The sequence below is a fragment of the Podarcis bocagei genome (genome assembly GCF_964188305.1).
Source record: "Podarcis bocagei genome assembly, chromosome: 5".
NCBI classification, from domain to species: Eukaryota; Metazoa; Chordata; class Lepidosauria; order Squamata; family Lacertidae; genus Podarcis; species Podarcis bocagei.
This window is the reverse complement of record NC_138129.1, coordinates 35,030,801-35,052,512: the sequence shown is the minus strand read 5'-3', so window position 1 is coordinate 35,052,512 and position 21,712 is coordinate 35,030,801. Positions and strand designations below refer to the sequence as shown.

Sequence of the window (21,712 nt, the reverse complement as noted above, 5' to 3'; positions counted from 1 at the left end):
CTGAGTTTTGTTTTTGTTTCTTGCCTAGTTAAGTACTGATGGGCCAGGGAATTAATGGGAACATAATTTTCTCCCAGGTATCTTTAAAAACTTTATTCATTCTCTAAATATAAGAATCCATAATGTGAGATTTAGGAATAAGGCATACATATAGAATAATAGAATTATAGAGTTGGAAGGGACCCCAAGGGTCATCTAGTCCAACCCCCTGCAATGCAGGAATCTCATCTGAAGCATCCATGACAGACGACCTTCCAACCTCTGCTTAGAAACCTCCAAGAAGAGGTTCTGGGAGTCTATTCCGCAGTCGGACAACTCTTAGTGTCAGAAGGTTATTCCTGATGTTTAGTTAGATTTCACCTTCCAGAGGAGATTTTTTTTGGGGGGGGGGGGCTTGTGAGAAGCTGTAGTGGGGATGAGAGGAAGGTCCTGTTATGTGAGTAGAAGTGTACTGTAGTCAGTACTTGTTCCAGACATACAGATTCTTGAAGTCTAATGTTTATAAGCAAAAATAATAATTAATGGAAAGAAGTGCTTCTGCATAGCAATTAAAAAATGAATATCTGAAACGTGAATTATTTGCAGATTTTGGATTTTCTGACTGGACTATCATCTTCCAAAAAGTTTTTAACCATTTGTCTTAGGGGTTTTCCAGATTTATATTGCTACAGATGTCCAGCTGTTGCTCTTTATTTAGATGGGATGAAAATATCTTAGCGCTGTTACTTCACAATATTTATATATTGTAGCAGTATAATAGCCATTTAGGCGTGGTGTCTGGAATGGTTCTGAAAATGTTGTGTAGCTTGTCCTTTAAAACAAAGACCATTAGCAATATATCTAAGATGAATAAAGGATCACCAAGTGGGTAGAGCTCAAGCATAGAATGTGAAGCTTTATTGCAAGATTACATGTAGCAAATACACTTAAATGTTTGTATTATACTGATATTCCGTTGTTGCTTCCACAGGGTAACTGCAGATGAGTGTATGAGTGGGGTTATACAGCAGAAAAGTTACTAATGGTAGAAAAGTTGAAGTTCAGCTTTTTTAGCTTTGACTGACAATCAGCTTCTGCTTTAGCACCATAAATGAGGAGGGGAGTTAAATGAGGGGGAAAGCCATGTATACCACCTTGATCTCCTTGGAGAAAAAGTTGTGATATAATTGCAATAAGTCAATAAAGAAAGGGTGTAGGAAACTGCTGTAGGACTAGGTAGTTACAAATGTAAAGAAATACAAAGGGTTTTTCTTAGTTCTATCTTTGCCAAAGAGCCATAGTCTAGCACATCCCTTTACATAAGTGATTGTGTGTAGCAATGCCTATCTTTCTATCTTTCTATCTATCTATCTATCTATCTATCTATCTAAATTTCTATCTATCATCTATCTATCTATCTATCTATCTATCTATCTATCTATCATCTATCTCTCTATCTATCTATCTATCTTCTATTCCTTCAGATTCAGATACAGAAACACTGCTTTTTTAAAAAATAGAAAACTCATATATAATGGATCTACCCTGCATTTTTTTAGCTGTGGTCACCAACTGGAATATATTGCTGTCTAAAAACTGAATGTGTTTCTCAGCATATATTGCTGTAGTACAGAAATAGACAAGTACTTGGCCAGTTCTTTATGCTATTAATAGCTCTCTCAGAAGCAGAAATTACTCATCAAAGCAGATACAGTAATGTAGTCTTAGCTTGCTTAAAACAATTATTGTCCACTGTCATGGACAGAAAGGAAAAAGGGAGTTCTGGGATGAAAAGTCTTTAAATGGTGGCTGGGGGGGGGGGGCAGGTGGAGAGAGACAGGTTGCTGCTAAACATGTGTTTGGCCTGTTACTACAGCTATTTGTGATTCTCTCTAGCTGCTTGGGTTTTGCTGCCACCAGTCACTTGAGGGGCTGCATAGACACCAAGTAAGGAGACACAGCTAGACAAAGTTGCCAAAGGGTAATTATTCTAGTTAGATAAATATTTGTTTCATTTGTGCTTTAAGCCTTGAAACGATCCAATTTTTCTTTCTACTCTTCAGTTAATATATTTCACACAGTAGTATATGACTAGCCAGTAAACAAATGTGTTTGATCACTATCTGGAGGCCTAATCCAGATTCATTTTGGAAGCAAGAGTCTAATCCAAAATGGATCCAAGTGTTGGGTAACCCCAGGTAAATCGCTATCAAATTATGTGCCCCCCCCCGATTCATCAGTAACTCTCATAAGCAATTCAAAAACATACTTTTAAAGTGAGCTCTTGATTTAAACATAAGCAGAAGTATTGTTTGCAAAATCATTTGGAGAAAGAAGAGAGTTTTGTAGGGACGTGCTTAAAACTGGAATAACAGTTCTTACTAGTTCAATGAATGAATTTATTAACTGCCATGGATAAGCTTTTTCAGCCATTACTGAAAAGCTATTAAGAGAAAATATTGCTAGTCAATAGATCTCATACAGATTTTTGCATTTTAAGCTAACGTGTCTTTTTTGCTCAGGTTGTGGGGAAATGACTTTTGAGGTTTGTAGTTTTCTTTCTTGCTTAAACTAGTCATACAGATGAAAGGAACTCTGACTTGAGTATCAGGGACACATCACCCTTTTAACTGTAGTATTATGGTATTCTATTTTGTCACTTGTTTTTTCTTGGTCTTTCATTATAGAGAGAAAGGAAGAGTCTATTGCTAATCATTCCAATCATGAACCCAGAACTCTAATCACAGAACAAGTGCCACCACCAGAGCATAACTCTTTCACTATGGCTCCTGCCAGAAAAGTAAGTGGAGGTTGACTTCAGTCTTAAAAGTAACAACTTGCTTTGAATCCTAGCTTACAATACTGTGCAAACTTACTTACAAGTAAATTTTATTAAATTCACCATACTTCCACTTAAACATTTAGAGGATCGAGTAACATTGTACATTAATATTCAGCAGAATTTCTTAAATTTACTGCATTGCTGTGATCATACTGCCCAGTATCTATCTAGCGCATAGACATTTCACCAGACATTTGAGAAGATTATCTTAAGTGTAGTTGGGTGTTGGGAAGAGGATTGCACTCAGTGCCACATCAGCAGCATTCTGCTTATGCAACAGGACTTCTTCCTTCACTCCTTTCCCCGTGTACTCCCAAATTCTGCTCTAAAGGGTCCCCCATCTTCCCAAGACAGCCACAGAGGTGAGGAGAGGGAGGTTCTGTTGTGCAAGTGGAGCATCAACATTGGTTGGAACCTGCAGTGTTGGATTTGGACCAGAGAGACCTGTCTAAAATCCCCACTCAGTCAACCTTATTCACTTCACTGTGCTGTTAGGATAAAATTAAGTAACCATATTTATGTCATCCTGACAGAATGCAAATGAGGTTGATTTAATCAAGATAGATTTAGGAGGGCTGCATTAATTGTTGGTAAAACATCGGGAAGCAATAGTATTCCGCCATTTTTACTTAAAAAGGTATGTGCCCAAAATTGATATGAGAACCATATTTCTCTTTTGCAATGAACCTGCAGAATTGTACATTTTTAGGCTGAGGAAATTGGTTTTAACATACTGCAAACAAAGGCCTCTTCTTCATTGTTTATTCCTAGAAAATATGTATATCCCCCTTTCCACCACCCAGCTTGTTTTCATTCTAAAAAATGAGCTGCACACTTCAGTTAATTTTATGTTGGACATTGCAATAATATATTGTTTAATGCTTCATAAGAATCCTGGATTTCTACCTGTTTAGAAATCGAAGAGGGGTTCTTCTTATTTTTTGTTTATTCTTGTGTTCTGCTCAACTGGAAATGCTGTCATCAGGCGTTGTGCAATAAAGTTTTTTTTACATGTAAGGGAGTTAACAATCTTCTGCATTTTCTTAAGAGCTATGTGGTTGTCATAGCAGCAGAAATCCCAGGTTATGTAATCTTTTCCAGATTTGAGAGGACCCTGTGTGCTAAGATATTATATAACTGAACGGGCACATTAAAATATTTAGTGCTAGGCTTTTTTCTCCCCAAGTGAAACTCAAAATATTGCTGGGGGAGGCGGTTAACCCCTTTCTGTCTTAAATTGCTGATTGATGGTAAATAAAGCTAACATAGATATGCTCATTTGAAAAGTATGGTAATTAATTTGAATCTGTGCTGTTGAACCAGTAGGATGAATGATAGAAGCAGAACTCTCAGTAATCTCATGCTTCAGCTGGGACAGCCCACTCCATCTTTGGAAAACACTAATGGTTCTGTTGGGAGAAGATTAAGATAGGCCATTTATCCATATACTGGTCATTTGGAAGGATTGCCTGCGGAGGAGCCTGGGCTTTCTTTTCTTACACTTGTATTCTGTCCTTGCTGCTAGGACTCAGAATAGCGTTCATGGACTTCCTTGACTAGCATCAGGCAAGGTCATGCTGTTCAGCTTTACTCTTCTTCTTAGCTTAGATGTTAGAATGGGGCTGGAAATGTTTACAGTAACCTTGCAGTGGTGGAGTCTAGTGGATCGAAATGGTCCCTCTGCAGTGCAAAGCATATGTATGAACAAATGTCATTTGGCCTTTAAGCATTTGCTAATATCCAACAAGCGGCTCCTCTGAGCTATGAATCATGCAAGAGAGTCCTGTATGAGCCTCTCACATGTGAGATTCCACCAGAAAAAATAAAGAGTTATATCATTTTGAATAATAAAGACACTTGAGTAGTTAGATAATTCCCCGCCACCACTGAGTGACAATGAAGATGGTTTATTCAGGGTGGTCTGAAAAACAGGCACAAAAAAGGTGTAAAAGATGCAAGCTTATGCTTCACTATAGTCTCTAAAAATGGCATCTTACCGGTTTTCTGAGCTTTAGGATTCAGAAATTAATGCTAGATTAGTTGTTTTTCACAGATGGATGATGTGTATGCCTGGCACTTCAAATACTGCACTACTAGTAAAATTGTATTAATTGGTTTAATGTGTATTTCATGTTCTATAGCTGAAATGATTTTAAACTGGAAGTTAATTATTGGAATAGTAAACTAATCTGGAAGCTTAAAAAGGTAAAGGTAAAGGTACCCCTGACCATTAGGTCCAGTCGCGGACGACTGGGGTTGCGGTGCTCATTTCGCTCTATAGGCCAAGGAAGCCTGCGTTTGTCCACAGACAGCTTCCAGGTCATGTGGCCAGCATGACTAAACCGCTTCTGGCGAACCAGAGCAGCGCACGGAAACACTGTTTACCTTAATGCTGGAGTGGTACCTATTTATCTACTTGCACTTGACGTGCTTTCGAACTGCTAGGTGGGCAGGAGCTGGAACCGAGCTTAGTTTTTCCTAAATATCCTCCACTCTTCCTTATTGTCCTCTTTCTCTGTTGCAGTTTACTCCATTGCTCAACAAGTCTGAAGAACAAAAGGATGAATCTCCTTCATCATGGAGGCTAAGTCTACGGAAAACCAGCAGCCAAAACACACTTAGTGAAGGAAGTGGTCCTCGTGACATGCCAAGAGAGAAGGATGGTTCCATATATCGTTCTTCTTCGACCCCTCGGATTTCTGCATTATTAGACAACAAAGAGAAGGTGCTGAATAATCTGGCTTTCCTCACTTTGAAATGCAAGTTTTGTAATCTTATAAAGTGTTAGTTAAAGGCCTTTCCATATAACTATTTTTAAATCAAAGCTTTTTCTTAGGGATGTACACATTAGCCCCAAGGCAATGGCAGTAGTACTATATCTTTACATTAGAACAGGAACATAGCAAGAGCTGTGCTAGCTCAGACTGGGGTTTGATTTGGGTATTGGCAGTTTGGTTTCAACAGTGGCCAGCCAAATGCTTCTGGGTTGCCTGCAAGCATGCCGTGAAGGAAACAGTCTTTGCTGTGGTTAGTTTCCCAGACAACTGGAATTTAGAGGTACATTACCCCTGAACCTGGGAGTTACATTTAGCTACCTTGACTTGATGGTAGCAATGCAAGGGTGCTGGCAAAGTTGTGCCACTAGTTATCAGATGTATGGGCACTATCTGGTACCTGGGACACTCATGCAGTTTCCATTTAGAATTAAACACTTAAACAGCATACAGTGGTACCTCTGGTTAAGAACTTAATTCATTCTGGAGGTCCGTTCTTAACCTGAAACTGTTCTTAACCTGAGGTACCACTTTAGCTAATGGGGCCTCCTGCTGCCGCCGCGCCGCCAAACGATTTCTGTTCTTATCCTGAAGCAAAGTTCTTAACCCGATGTACTATTTCTGGGTTAGCGGAGTCTGTAACCTGAAGCGTCTGTAACCCGAGGTACTACTGTATTTTGATTCACAAAGTGTTTGACAGCTCTAGAATTTTTGACTGAAAAATTCAGCATAATTAAGGAATTTATTTTTATTTCAACAGGACAAGGACAACAAAATCTATTTTGCTTCAATAGCCCCTCGCAGGTTAAACAGTGCAGGTGACATAGAAGAAAAGGAAAACCGGTAAGTCCCTTTCAATTTGGGGCTCAACTCTTAAGGAGTGAATATTTACGAGCTGAATCTCTGGAACATTCTTTCTCTCCCTCCCTCCTTCTGCATCACATACATAAGTTTCACATCATCATTCCACTTACATTTGGAACAAAGAAGAGCCATGTTTTAGCCGTCTCCCAAATGAACTTCTAATATATTTAAGTTGTAGATAGGTAGCCGTGTTGGTCTGCCATAGTCAAAATAAAAAAATTCCTTCCAGTAGCACCTTAAAGACCAACTAAGTTAGTTCTTGGTATGAGCTTTCGTGTGCATGCACACTTCTTCAGATACACAGAAACAGAAGTTGCCAGATCCTTCTATATAGTGAGAAGGTGGGGAGGGGTATTACTCAGAAGGGTGGTGGGAATGGGAGATAGGCAGATAGCTGAGATGAGCCTGTTGACGACTCTTAACGACTGTAATAGGTCTTACAGGAAAAGGCAAGGGGTGAGAAGGTGAGAAATGGCTTAGTCATGTATGTCTTTGTTCAAACCAGGTCTCTCCATGGTTTTAAGTTTGGTAATGAGTTGTAATTCAGCAGCTTCTCTTTCCAGTCTATTTCTGAAATTCCTTTGTAGTAAAACAGCTACTTTGAGATCTTGTATAGAATGTCCTGGGAGATTGAAGTGTTCTCCTACTGGTTTCTCTGTTTTGTGATTCTTGATGTCAGATTTATGTCCATTTATTCTTTGGCGTAAGGTTTGGCCTGTTTGTCCAATATAGAGAGCTGAAGGACACTGTTGGCATTTGATGGCATACACAATGTTAGACGATGAGCAATTAAATAGTCCTGAGATGGTATGTGTGATGTTGTTGGGGCCAGTAATGGTGTTGTCCGGGTGTATGTGGCAGCAAAGTTGGCATCTGGGTTTATTGCAGGCTCTGGTGCCATGTTAAGTCTGGTTGTAGTATTATTGTGGGTTAGGAGTTGTTTAAGATTGGGTGGCTGTCTGTAGGCAATGAAAGGTCTTCCTCCCAGAGCTTGAGAAAGAGAACTGTCATTGTCCAGGAGAGGTTGTAGATCTCTGATGATGCGTTGTACTGTATCACATACAGCTCCCAAGTTAAAACAGTACAACGCATCATCAGAGATGGATCTGGAAACTTCTGTTTCAGTGTATCTGAAGAAGTGTGCATGCACACGAAAGCTCATACCAAGAACTAACTTAGTTGGTCTTTAAGGTGCTACTGGAAGGAATTTTTTTATTTTAATATATTTAAGTTAAGTAAAAAACAATTTAGCAATATATAGTCCTGTTACTTATAAGGCTTTCCTTTTTTCATGTTCCTCTATTTCTCTCTCCCTTTTCAATTACCAGGTAAAGTGAATGTACCTGGTATTTTCTTTGTATAACTAGGCTGAATCCAACTAAATCATTGCATACTCAGAAAGACTTCCATGAGTGCAAAGGAACTGCTTCCCCCACTTCTCCCCAGTGTCCCTCTGCAAATCTTTTCTCTGCCCCCCCCCCATTCTCTGGAATAGATTTGGGGACAGTGCAAGGGGCACCTAGAAGGAGGGGAAGTTTTTTTGTGCTTGCAGAAATAGTTCTGCACACACAGTGATTTAGTTGGAGAAAACCCACTGTATTCTTTCTCCTTTCATATGTTTCTTCTCACTCTTATTAAATCCAGGAAAAACAAAGTCTTATACTTAGAGATTCCCTTTTGGACTTTCTGTGTAAAAAGGAAAATGAATTACTCTATTTGGGTCAGAATATTGGGGAAATACCTCATATTTTGAATAATTTCTTTATGTAACTGACAGACCGAAAATTGGAAGTCCCTTTTATTTTTCTTCTCTTCTCTTTTTTGTTCCCCCTTTTCTGTTTTTTGTTCTTATTCAGGTTAGTTTCTTTGATCTTACTGTATTATGAAAAAACTTTAATAAAATCTTATTTATTTATTTATTTTTTAAAAAAGGGAACGACCAAGTCTTTTCTGCAGGGAAATTTGGATAGCAACAAGAATTGGTTTTCAATAGCTGATATGCTTAATATCATGTACTATCATGTTCTTACATCAACGGTCTTTGAAATCTATCATTTGTGTATGTGATCTATTGCAAATAGTCCTGTTCTTCACATTTGTCTGTATCCCCTATTACTGTAACATTTCTTATTTAATTCTTAGATGTGGTAGGCATTTTATTATTTAGCTGGGGCACGTAATTCTAGTTTGTGAGCATGATATTTGCTTTATAATTTTATAGTGATATGACAATATATTTTGCCATAGAAAAGGTATACTGATCTTTACTTTTGGCCATGCTATCTTTTAGAGGTAGTTTGTTGATAATCTCAGCATTGCATATGTACTTAGTACCCTCGAAATAGTTCAGAATGTAGAGCTATATTACAATCTGAACCTTCGATTCACTATAGACTGGCATGTTTCTTAACACCCAGTTTGACTAGCAATAGGCTGTGGGTTGGCTTGAGGGTTTATCAGTATAGATTTCAGCTTAAGATCCCCCCACTCCTATTGCATTTGCAGAGAATCTGCTGTAAATTTGGTACGGAGTGGTTCTTATACCCGGCAACAGTGGAGGGATGAACCAAAGGGAAATGAAGCACCTGCAACTGGTGCACCTTCCACTTATGTATCTACTTATATGAAAAGGTGAGTCATGTTTAAACCTCTGCTTTTAAGATGTTGCATTTTGCTTTTCATCTAACATATACATCTATAAAAATCTGAGAGATATTATGATTACCATGAAAACCAGTGACGACAGAAGCCTAAATGATTTGCCAATTGCATCAGTCTTACTTCTCTTGTACGTGTGCTGAAAGATGCAGGTTTCATATGCCTGTGTACTCACTGCTTTTCCTATATGGAGAAATCATATCCATTAGGAAAAGTGTCTTGTGTGAAGTAGCAGAAAGTGTGACTTTATCTAGCGACTTAGTAGAAGTTGGATACATTTGTGGAAACTACAATAAGGCAAGCTTTACACTTTACCTTGTAGAGCATCCTGTGTAATTTCAAAATTACTCCTTACGGGCACCTTGTGTCCATAATAATTGCTCGGATCAATTGAAACAATGCACAAACACCTTCCTTTCAAATACAAAGAAACATTTATTTGTTTCAAATAATACTAATGTTCTTTAAAAAATGCGAACAAATAAAATCAAACACATCAATGTCGTGAGTCTGTTATGAACCAACAACCCAACTGATTTGGGGTATAGGCATAGAAAATAACAGTTCAAATCAGGAACGGAAATAAGAAATGATACCTCTATTTGCTGGACACATTTCTATCTTATGATAGTCTTCATTTGACAAAAGGTGTGGTAGCTGCTCCTAGGGTTTGATAAGACAGTTTAGGTTTATATAAGAATAGCCTTGCTACGATCAGGGCATTCGGTCTCCCAGTTGCCAACCAGAGAGGGGCCTGTGGGCATCCCACAAGCAGGACATTAGCCCTTACCATACTTGGTGCTTCTTAGCAACTAGTATTCAGAGGCATATTATTGATCCTGGAATAGTATGCACCCATCATGGCTAGTAGCCATTGGCAGCTTTATCCTCCTGTGAATTTGTCTACCCCACTTTGAAGTTGTGCAAGTTGGTGGCCATCATTGCATCCTTTGGCAGCAAATTCCACAGTCTGTTCTGGATCTTACAACATTCAGTTTCTTTGGATGATCCTGGGTTTTTTCCCCAAACCAACCAAACACAAATGTTATGATCTTAGGGACATTCTTCTAGTCCCATTATCGTTTTGGTTGCATTTCTCTGCACCTTTTTCAGCTCTACAGAACCCTTTTTGAAGCCAGAACTCAACACAGTACTCCAAGTGTGGTTGCACCATAGACTTGTATAGCAGCATTATAACAGCATTATGCCTGTTTTATTTTTGAAGGCCTTTCCTAGCGATCCCTAATGCAGAACATAATATATCAATTTGAGAATCATGGACCTGCATAAATTCCTTAGCGTCTGAGCCTGAGTAGTGAATGTGGCCACTATGAATGTTTTAAACTTATCTGTGTTGGGTTCAGTGAGCTTGATTGTATGTGTTGTGTTGCACCGTGGTAGACTTTAAGGCCCAAAATCATTCCGGGAATGTATTTGTGCTTAAATGAAATAAGTCGTTTCAGTTTTAACTGAAGTTACTGATCCTTTTACCTGTGCCTGAACACTTTCATGTTGGCTATTTCATCCTTCTTCAAGCTGTACTTCAGCCATCTCTTTCTTTACTTGGATATTTCTGAGCTTTCCTTCCCTCTCTGCTCTTTTTCATTTTGTTATTTTATCCAACAGAATAACTTGACATGTATACAGTATGTTCAACTGAATTTATTTTTCCATTTTCCTGTTTCTTCTCTTTTCCCCCTGTTTCCAGCCTATTACTTTATCTCTCATGTTTCTTCAGTCTTGATACAATGCCTTGCTCATTTGACTTCTCCTTAGCCTAGGGAATTATGTATAATCTCCCTTGCCTTAATTTTGCTGATAGATAAACATTCTCTTGGCAATTAACCAGGGTCCTGTGCTGGTCTGCAACAATATTTTCAATCTTCTCTGAAGCAAGTGATTTTCTGCTGTCTTACAGTGCTTCATTTGGTAGAAGTAGTGACCTCAGCAGTCCCTATATTTCAGCCAATCGCAATGCATCTTCTGCTACCTCACCCACTATTATTGGTTCATCTACCTCATTGGGCACAGAGTGGCAACTTGCCTCTTGCCCTTCATCTGTCAATTCTAGCACTACAGCATCAGTACGCCAGTTTAACAGGTAAGGGCTCATAGTATGTCCACTGAAGAGGGTTTATCAAAGTGCCCATAATTTTTGTGTCAAAGCAGCGCTGCTTTATGGCAGGCATAGGCAAACTCGGCCCTCCAGATGTTTTGGGACTACAACTCCCATCATCCCTAGCTAACAGGACCAGTGGTCAGGGATGATGGGAATTGTAGTCTCAAAACATCTGGAGGGCCAAGTTTGCCTGTGCCTGCTTTATGGTGTGATATTTCAGTCTGAAAATTCTTTCCAAGAGGTTCTATCTCTAGTTAGTAAAGTATTCAGAATGAATGTTTACAAACTCCATACAAACCGGTCCCCCCCCTAAATACAGTGTTGAACTGTGTGTATGCCTTTCCCTGCCCCTTCCCCAGACCAACCAGGTGTATAACTTGAGTCATTTTGGCATTCAATGCTTTAAACTTTTAATAAGCAAGTTAACTCATATGTATTCTTTTTCAAAAGTGACGCAAGTGGCGCTGTGGGTTAAACCACAGAGCCTAGGACTTGCCAATCAGAAGGTTGGCGGTTCGAATCCCCGCGACGGTGTGAGCTCCTGTTGCTTGGTCCCTGCTCCTGCCAACCTAGCTGTTCGAAAGCACGTCAAAGTGCAAGTAGATAAATCGGTATCGTTCTGGTGGGAAGGTAAACGGCGTTTCCGTGCGCTGCTCTGGTTCGCCAGAAGCGGCTTAGTCATGCTGGCCACATGACCCGGGAGCTGTATGCTGGCTCACTTGGCCAATAAAGCAAGATGAGTGCTGCAACCCCAGTGTCGGCCACGACTGGACCTAACGGTCAGGGGTCCCTTTATCTTTACCTATTCTTTTTCAAAAAATGTTTATTTGTATTTTCCAAAGTGGCAAATAATAAAACTAAACATTACAAGACAAAATAAAACAAAGTCATGCATAACATAGACATTTTCCTTCATTATTTACATTGGGAAGTAGTAGCCTTTCTTGTAAAACTGAATAACAAGTCATTGACACATTGCCATTACAGAAACGAGCATTTTATAACCAGGTGTCCTTCCAAAATGGCTCGTGTCCTGTAGGAGGCTACATTTCCTGCATACCCATGTTTACAAAAGACGTAGCTAGAAACCAAATAGAGGCAAATGCATCAGGATCTACTAATCTCCTTAACGTTATATTATGTGTCAATTGTTTAAGTCAGCACGGTGCGCTATACATGTTTCACCATGCTTGCTCTAAGCTTCTAGGCCATCTTCACCACATAAATTGTCAGTATTGCATGATGCACCAAGAGTAAATTGTTTCCCAAATCTTTAGATAATAAATGGTCTTTTAAAGGTTTAACTCACTTTGTTTCCTATACCCCCTCCTTTAGGGTGCTCTACCATTGCACTTGAACCCCTGTTTCATATTTTTCAGATCCCCTTACAGACAACAAACTGACTCTACAACAGAGAATAGCACAGAGGGCATCTCTCCTAGCATTCCATTAAGTGTCATAACAAATCTCGCTGTACCCAGTAGTGCCAATGGTGTCACAACTGCCAATTTTAACTCAACGACTGGAACAGAGTCCTCTACTGGTGATGCTAGGGATCGGAGAAGGTGAGTGAGTATTTTGGTGGTATTCTTGTGAAGTGTGTTTTGCCTTCACCTGCTGTAACAATTGATTAGAAACGTTTTCCTGTGTTAGTGATCAGATTGTGCTTGGGTTACACTGAACTCTCTGGACTATAATAATAATAATAATAATTTATTATTTATACCCCGCCCATCTGGCTGGGCCTCCCCAGCCACTCTGGGCGGCTTCCATAAAAACCAAAAATACAGTAAAATGTCACACGTTAAAAACTTCCCTGAACAGGGCTGCCTTAAGATGTCTCCTGAATGTCAGGTAGTTGTTTATCGCTTTGACATCTGCTGGAAGGGCGTTCCACAGGGCGGGCGCCACTACCGAGAAGGCCCTCTGCCTGGTTCCCTGTAGCTTTGCTTCTCGCAGTGAGGGAACCGCCAGAAGGCCCTCGGCGCTGGACCTCAGCGTCCGGGCAGACTGATGGGGGTGGAGACGCTCCTTCAGGTATACTGGACTAAGCTGTGTTGCAAATATTTGCGATGGTTTGATATTAATATTTCCTGAGAGGGTATTCACCCACTGTTGTGTGCAAGATTTCCTAATTTTTGGTATTTACAGTCAAGATGTATTTGTGGTTAAGGTGACTTGGTCACAGCCACAATTTTGAGTTTGGCTAGGATTGTGTGGGTGCACATGTATGCTTGCAAGTGCGTTTTCTTATGTATATTCTATGCAAACATATTTTATGCAAACAGTTCAAAGAAGACCTAGCATTTCTTTTAAGCTTTCCACTATCCATTGTCTTCATTCAAAGCATAGTACCTCCAGATTATAAGTTTTGCATAACAAAGCCACATGATTCTGCTCATTCAGTTTCCTTTACTATGTTTTTAATCATGCTGTTGATTGCATGAATGTTTCATTGTGAGCAGTTGCTGGAATTCTCCATGGTACTATGCTGACCTGGCACTACTGAAATGTACATTAGTTTTGCCCACATATTTTTGGAATGGCCATGGCTATCTAAAATAACATTCTTTTATGGACAAAATAAAAAAATTCCTCCCAGTAGCACCTTAAAGACCAACTTCTTTTATGGACATCTCATGTTATTTTGTGGGACACGGAGGGAGGTGCAGTTGGTTTCAGAATTGCAAATCTATGGGCAGGATTCAACTAAGTTGCTGCATGTGCAGAATGAGATCTGCTCATGCATTGAGACTTCTCACTGTGTGTGTTCCCTCTGTATCCCCTAAATTTGTCTTGGAGAGTTGTTGGAGGGCACAGGGGTAGGAGAGGGAGGAAAGTCCCAGTGTGTGAGTGGACTTCATTTCCCTCATACATACCCCACTTAGTACTACATTGAATTCACCCTATATTTCTTTATTATTATTATTACCTAGCGGTTGAGCTCTGTTGAGATGACCTTGGTTTCAGATGAGATTGAAGCAGATGATATTAAATGGTGACCAATTGTGGGGTTTAAACCATATTCTTAGTAATGTAAATCAGTCAGACATTTTGAGAGGAAGCCTGGTGGCTTAAAATGAAAAATAACAGGCATTTGCTAGATACCACAATATGGGTTTTCAGCACTTAATGGCAGCTGTCACAATAGCACATTCATCTAATTCAGTGTTCTCAAAGCTCCATGTTTCTCTTAGCAACAACAACATAAACTCCCAGACTAATATTAGATCATTAAGATGCCTCCATAACAGGCAGCTCCTACTTGCCTATTTGAAGCCTCTGGATTAAAACTGAAATGCATTGCTAGGTTTAGGAGGAGAGAATAAGTCATCTGGAATGTCCTTCCTTTCAGAAGGGTGCTGTTAACTGACTGAAAAGCTGACTGTAGATATGACTTTTGAACAAGTTCCCTTCATACATTTTATTCTAAGTGCAAAAATCAAGAGGATCAAATGTCCAAATAGTTTCTATTCAGGTTTCATTCATTATTTTCCCACAATGGTGTGAAACCTTCCATCTGATCTAATCCTACATTGGTCCAGTAACGTCTGGATGGAAGAACCACATGGAAGCCCTGCGCGTGTGAATTGTGTTCACTTAGCCATTGTGGTTTCCTCATACAAACAATAGCGAAGCAATTTGAACTGTACTAGGTTGAAGTGACTATTGGGTTGCTGTGGGAAATGAAACCAAGACTACAGTTGACCTATGATTAATAGCAGGTAGATTTGCTGTGTCTAACTGCAGAGTAATAATCCATCATAGAAATTAGATTTTGAAATGGAGCCTGCTATTGTACTCTGCTCTTGTTTCAGCATTAACTGGGGAAGCCTGGAAATTTGACTGAAGCCTTAGTAGTTTGATGATGCATGTTTCTTTACACACTGAATTATTCTGCTGTATTATATCAATGTTCTGCTGAGTCTGCTGTCTTAAAACCTTGTCTATGCTGCCTTAGCAGTTTGGACTTGAGTGGTGAAACAAGTTCATTTATACACATAAGCACTCTATTTTGATCTTGCTATTATTGTTTGCTCATCATTTATATTAAAAGCAGCAATTAAGACACATGAATGATGGGACTTGCAGTCATATGATTGAAAATATCTCACCTCTAGCAATTTTTTAGATTAACCAGGGGAGATCAAATAAATCATCCATTGCCAGAACAAATATGTGACTGATGTCCATTTCTTTTTTATAATGTAACTATAATTTTGTAATACTTATGGAAAAATCAAACTAAACTGTTTACCTTCCGAAAATGAGACCTTTACCTAGCCAGTTTCTGAATAGATAGTGATTGCATGGACTTCATTGATGTCAGTGCTGTGCTGTGGACAACTGTCAGTAAGAGAGAACCTTGCTGCTGATTTGTGCTTTGTTGACTTTCAAAGTCCTTGACATTATTAACAATAATTCTGCTTTTGCTGTTGTCATGATTTTCTCTCAGCTGTTTGCATAAGGCTCCCATTTTTCATAGGAGGAGTTTCCCCCTTTTGTTGCAATCTTGAGCTTTGAGTTAAGCTTGTATGGCTTGGTGGGAAGGAGGGGTATAGACATGATTTAATTTTGCAAATAAGATTAATTAATTTAAAGATTATATATTATTGTATGAAGGCCAAGAACTGCAAAACAAGTGGTTAGTCATTATATTTGTTTTTGTATTCCCTCCCCCTCATATAGTTTGTGTTTCTTTTTTTCTTTTTCTTTTTTGAGAACATTCACTTTTTTTAAAAAAAAATGGCTTGGTAGGTTAAGCATATCCTCTTAAATAGTGAGTACAGTGGTACCTCGGGTTAAGTACTTAATTCATTCCAGAGGTCCATACTTAACCTGAAACTGTTCTTAACCTGAAGCACCACCTTAGCTAATGGGGCCTCCCGCTGCTGCCGCGCTGCCGGAGCACGATTTCTGTCTCATCCTGAAGCAAAGTTCTTAACCCGAGGTACTATTTCTGGGTTAGTGGAGTCTGTAACCTGAAGCGTATGTAACCTGAAGCGTATGTAACACGAGGTACCACTGTACTACTTTTCAAAGAAGTATGTACATTAGAGGAATTGACCACAGCCTTGCTAGTGGCGGTAGAGTAGCTGCTATACTAGGTGCCTATAGAAGTTGATGTACATGGGCTCCAGAAAACATAGGTTATTGTTGTCCATTTGGTGTCACTGTTTGAATAGTTTCAATTGTTCTGCTAAATTCCACCATTGACTATGTGCAGAATTGCTGCCCGTTTCTAGTGTTTGCACTGATTAGCTATGATTTACTAAGTTATGAATGAAGGGAAAGTGTTTATTTCTAAGGAAGTGCTTGATAAGAGCAATCACTTCCTATTTCAAATGCTCCATAGATGGGTATTATACTAATTGTCAAAGAGCTGTTTCTGAAATCTCAGCCTAGTTGCTTTCTGTGTTTTGGGGCACCACCTACCGTTTAGAGATTGTACCTGCACTTGGGCCTACTCTGGCAAACATTTATAATATAGCACGTGAACCTCCAGGAAAGAGAAGCCTTAGTTCTGAAGGTCAGACATACATATTTTGTAGATGTTCTTCTGTCTGCCTTTGGCCGTTTGTTTTTTTATTTGTAAAAAGAAATTGCATATTCTCTGTCCATATAACAAAGTAGCACAATAATAAGATTATGATATCTCCCCAAGAGCAGCACATGCGTTAGCCGTCAAGGAAGAAAGATGGAGATGGGAAATATGAGAGAGAACAGGGAATCATGCAGGCAGTGTGCATGGAAAAGTGGTGGGACTGACACAAGAAGAAATAAAAATAAAAATTGCTTGACTCTATAGGTGTGGATGGGGAGAGAGTTAAGGGAAGATTTCCACCAGGCCTGTAGATCCCAATAAGTGACCAAACAGTATAATCTAAACAATGACCCATGAATGAAGCCAAGGAATCTTCATGAAATTCTTACTGACTGCCCAAATTATCTGGATTTCGGAAGAAGTTATTTGACTAGTAACTATTTCCTGGAATCTAGATTTCTCTGAATCATTCCTTTAAGCAGGCTACCTGATAGAGTGAATCTCCATTCTTTTCTAGTAAGAATGGAAATTACTATGAAATCAGATTCATATTGGATGGAAAAAAACACACATGAGATGCAGCTTCATATTGGTTGAAGACACTCCATGTACAGGATACAAGTTTCATGTATTTATTTGTTTGTCGGTTTGTATCCTACCCTTCCTCTGACATAAACAGAACAAAACATTTATAAAAAATAATAATATAATAATAAAAACCAGAATCACAAGCAAGCTTAACAGAGATAATAAATGACAAGCAATACCACCCCACTAAAATCACTACAATATCAATACTTCACAAATAAAAATAAATTTGCAGTGTTGCTTCATCTTTTTATTTGACAAAGGTAGCTTGCCTTGGTAGAACTTGGTTGTTTGAAATCATTTTTCTTGTGTAACTATGAATCTGCCATTAGCTCTTCAGAATCTTGCGTGAACATATTTCAAACTGTTCTTGCTTTATCTTACATTTCATGCTTATTTCTTGATACCAACATGGCCCAGTCTGCTTTATCCTCGTGCAATTAAAATATTTGGGACAATAATCAACATTTGATTATTGTAAGAGTGTTGTGCACAATTTATGCAATTGTTGGTATTCAATTGTAGAAAATCAGGACAGAGGAAGATAACCTTCTGAAAGTGTTAGGAAAACCTCATCTCAGATACTTACATAACTCCAAAGGGTTTTCAGGGGGCTACTCTATCTGTAAGTCAAAAGGTTGTTCAGAGCCCTTGTTTAAAATAGCATGCAGGGTGTAACAAGAATCTCAAGGCTGCTGAGTTCAGTTATCATTGCTGTCAGAACTGTATGCGTTGTGTGGTGACTCCTGGTCTTATATGAAATGGTGATTATGCGGCAGGTTAATCGGTTTGGTACAGTTGTAAGTTCATACCAGGGCACCCTTCATATCTCTCTTGCACAAGTGTGCATGCATAATAAACACACACATCAGAGGTCTTAAACAGTTGCTGATTCTGTTTTTCGTCAAAATGAGGAATTATTTCATATTGAAGCACTTCATTTACCAGAACAATTTTGCAAGGCTCTGACAGATTCCTACACGAATAAAGTACTTAAGATACTATTTCCCCTTCCATGCCGCATACTTGGCACTGTGTTAGGAAAGGAGGGCAAAGGCTCTCTTAAAGAAGGAACCAGTCAGCCAACACCTGCTACTAAAAGTGCTTATCAGCCATGCTTTTATAGTTTGCGATAAAGTCGTTCTTTTATACAAAGAGCTACCAGTGCTGGTGTGATGATGTAGGAGGGGCAGGAATTCTGCCTGCTGTTTGATTTTCCTTGTTGGGAAGAGGAAAGGTTGTTGTTGCTTTATCAGGCATCAGACTGCATTTTTATGTGCAAGAGGTCAGGGTGAGGGCTTGCGTCTTACCGGAGAAAGCCTGGCGACCTGTGGAGTAACTGAGCAGGTATACGTGAAAGGGTTTCAGCTCCTGGAGGGACTTCCTGACATAGTTCAAGGTGGGAGTTCTTATTGGCTCAGATTGTTACATATTTGTGCTTAGTGCAAAAACAAAAAGCTGTGCAGATTAAAGTAGACCAACACCTAACTTTACTTACTAAACACTTATAGGCTTAGCTTGTGCTTGACTTTAAGAGAATTGCCCAAGAGAAGGAGTTTATGTGCTAGGAATGACTTACAGTTTGTAGCCAGAAAAGTGGCTTTAAAATCAGGTAAAGCTGCCTTTCTCTAGAGTCTGCTTTATTCCACTCTTGCCTCAGATACTAACTGAATGTATTTCTGTGTTTGCTAATGTTCGTTTAGGATGGGTGTATTTGAAGAATTCTGCTCTTAACAGAGAGCATTTATGTATATTTTCACTGAAAACTAATAGAGAATTTGGTTAAAACTGTTGTATCTTCCTTGCCTGCTGTTGGACTATGAGATGTACATACATACCCCCTCTAAGAATCCTGTGAACTGTAGTTTAAGAGTGCTGGGATTTGTAACTTGTTAGGGGTAAGCCACAGTTCCCAGGATGGCAGTGGTGGTAAAGGTTCTTAAAATCTATGTTGTGTGCGCAGCTTGAGTCATGAAGGGGAGTAGTCAGGGTGGAGTTTTATCACTTTCCCTTTGTTATATTCTTCCACAAAATCAGTTTAGCCATACAGTGTAGATTTACAGTTTAAATAATTTTATGCACAGTGCATGTAAGTAAAGTGTGCTAAAATTCAAGGTACAAATCTTGACGCCAGTGTCAGCTCCAGGTTTTGGAGGGCCTTTGGGCAAGGCAACCTCCATGGACCACCCTCCCTCACTGAATCTATTTTTTCATTGTAGCAGGTCCAGTGGCTCCTCTACTGACATGTGACCCTTGATTCATGTTGATCCTTGACACCAGCCCTCATCAAATCATATGTGGCTAATCTTTATGCCTTGCAAATATTAGTTTTTCCCATTTTTTTTTGACCCATGAGGTGGTTACTTTCCAGTTTTTCTTTTCTTTTTTAAAGTTGTTTTTAAAGTCAGTTCTTTGTAAAAGGTTGGCATCTCTCTGGTGAATCAGGAAATCTTTTTCAGATGGCAATGAATTTGCCATGATACCAGCTGTCTTTTGTGAACAAGAATATGAAAGGCTGTTGCTTTGTGGATATGACTGCTTCTTGTTCAGCACATTTCAGTCTCATCTTATTAAATGTACCTTGGCTAATTAGACATGGACTGTCTGTTCTCTTTGGAAGAGCTAAACCAAAATTGAGTAAAAGCACCACCATAGTATCTGGGTTTTGCTTTCTGGACTAGGTCAGCTGGGCTCCTCCTGCTAGTCTCTGTTGTGTGGAAACTGGCACATCCTCTCTGTGGCTTATACCTTTCTAGCCTACACATTTCCTTCAAAGGATGCAAACCTGTGCACACTTACCTGTGCATAAATCCCAATTAACTTGATAGGGATTACTTCATATACAATATCACATACAGATTGTTACAGTAAAAACACCACAGCCCCAGTCCTTTCCTTTAAAGTAAGTGGTCCTAATAGAGAAGAAAGTTCCAAAGGGGTATGTGACTGTTTATAGTATTTTTACTCTATTATTCAGCTGGAAAAACAGTTTTCAGAGTGACTTGCAAATATGAATATTAATATAGTAAATAAATAATAACAGCTTTCAGGCTTACACACTAAAAGATAACACAAAATGAAAAGAGATTGAGAGGGAGGAGGAAGTAAGCAAATCTGTGCATGACCACCTGGAATGGTTGCATGTATAGCAGCCTTTGCCAAATCCTGGTGTCTTCCAGATGTTTTGGACTACAGCTCCAATACTCCCTGGCCATCGTCCATGCTGGCTGAGACTGATGAGTCTTGTAGTGCAAAACATCTCATGGCACCAGTTTGGCAAAGACTTGCATGTATAGTGCCTTTAGTGAGCATTAACAACTGCCTTCATGCCTAAAATTCTGCATCCTACGCTGTTACACAGACCTGGTTTGCACATTACACTAAACCATATTAAAAACAAACAAACCATGTTTTAATGTGGAAGGGTAGATCACTTGTGCATTCCGCTGAAAGGTTTTCGCTCCATTCATCTCCCATTTCTACAGCTGCCACACCTCAGAGAAAGAAGCTACAATCTCATTTATTGTGATATCTGAACTTGAGGTTGTGGTTTATTTCTCTCCAAGCAGTAAGTTGAGAGCAAACCATGGCTACTGCTTCTGGTTTGTAGAGAAACAAGCCATAGCCCCTGGTTCAGATGCCTTAACCAGACGGATTCTGGTGACTTTCCCATCACAGTACTTCAGTACCACTTGTTTTTGATGTGGAAAGAGGAGCTATTCTTAGGGAAAGAAAGAAGGCACACTTCGCTTTTTTCAGGCTTATTTTTGGAGGGGGAGAGAGACCCATGCAAGCAGGGTGCAGATGTAGAGAATCAAGCACTTCTTCATTACTTTTTTGTGTCTCTGCTATTTGAGTTACACAAGAGTATGACCAGAATATCATTGAGGTGCTAATTTTGAAAACAATGGCTTTGGCTTGATTTCCACAGCATACTTAATGGTTTATTGATGAGACCCTTCTGTGCATTTCTAATTCAAACAATCCAAATGCATATTTGATCTAGCTCTCTTGTACAACTCAATTATAAACTAAAATAATTGATTATGTGCCATAAAAGAGCTTACGTGGAGTCCTGTCAGTACTGGGACCCATGCTTTTGAACTTGTTCAAAAGTGTTCTGTGCCACTGCTTGTAGGATTAGACTCCCACAGGGATTATTTCTTTTTGAAATTTTAGAACACAGCAGGATTCCTTCTAACCCTAGACATGAATTCTAAATTTTAATTCCGTTTTGGTTATCTCAGTGTAAGACAGAGTTGCATAACTGTGGGCGGCTATGCCCAAATAAAACAGCTGATATAAATCAATCATCTTGAAATAACTTAGTTATAAGGTGGTAT

The 21,712-nt window shown here is 39.2% G+C and overlaps 1 protein-coding gene across 6 annotated transcripts in view; it reads left to right on the top strand.

The window, feature by feature from the left end:
* Window positions 1-21,712, top strand: part of PPP1R12B (protein phosphatase 1 regulatory subunit 12B) — a 105,081-nt gene that overhangs the window by 28,693 nt on the left and 54,676 nt on the right. For 4 of the 6 annotated variants that reach the window (XM_081194674.1, XM_081194673.1, XM_081194675.1 and 1 more), the window contains exons 9-14: window positions 2,667-2,779; window positions 5,346-5,546; window positions 6,356-6,438; window positions 8,965-9,090; window positions 11,036-11,218; window positions 12,616-12,801. In XM_081194674.1, coding sequence (XP_081050800.1) covers window positions 2,667-2,779; window positions 5,346-5,546; window positions 6,356-6,438; window positions 8,965-9,090; window positions 11,036-11,218; window positions 12,616-12,801 — 892 coding nt within the window. The remainder of the gene's footprint in view (window positions 1-2,666; window positions 2,780-5,345; window positions 5,547-6,355; window positions 6,439-8,964; window positions 9,091-11,035; window positions 11,219-12,615; window positions 12,802-21,712) is intronic. The other 2 variants (XM_081194676.1, XM_081194677.1) reach the window with 2 other exon arrangements.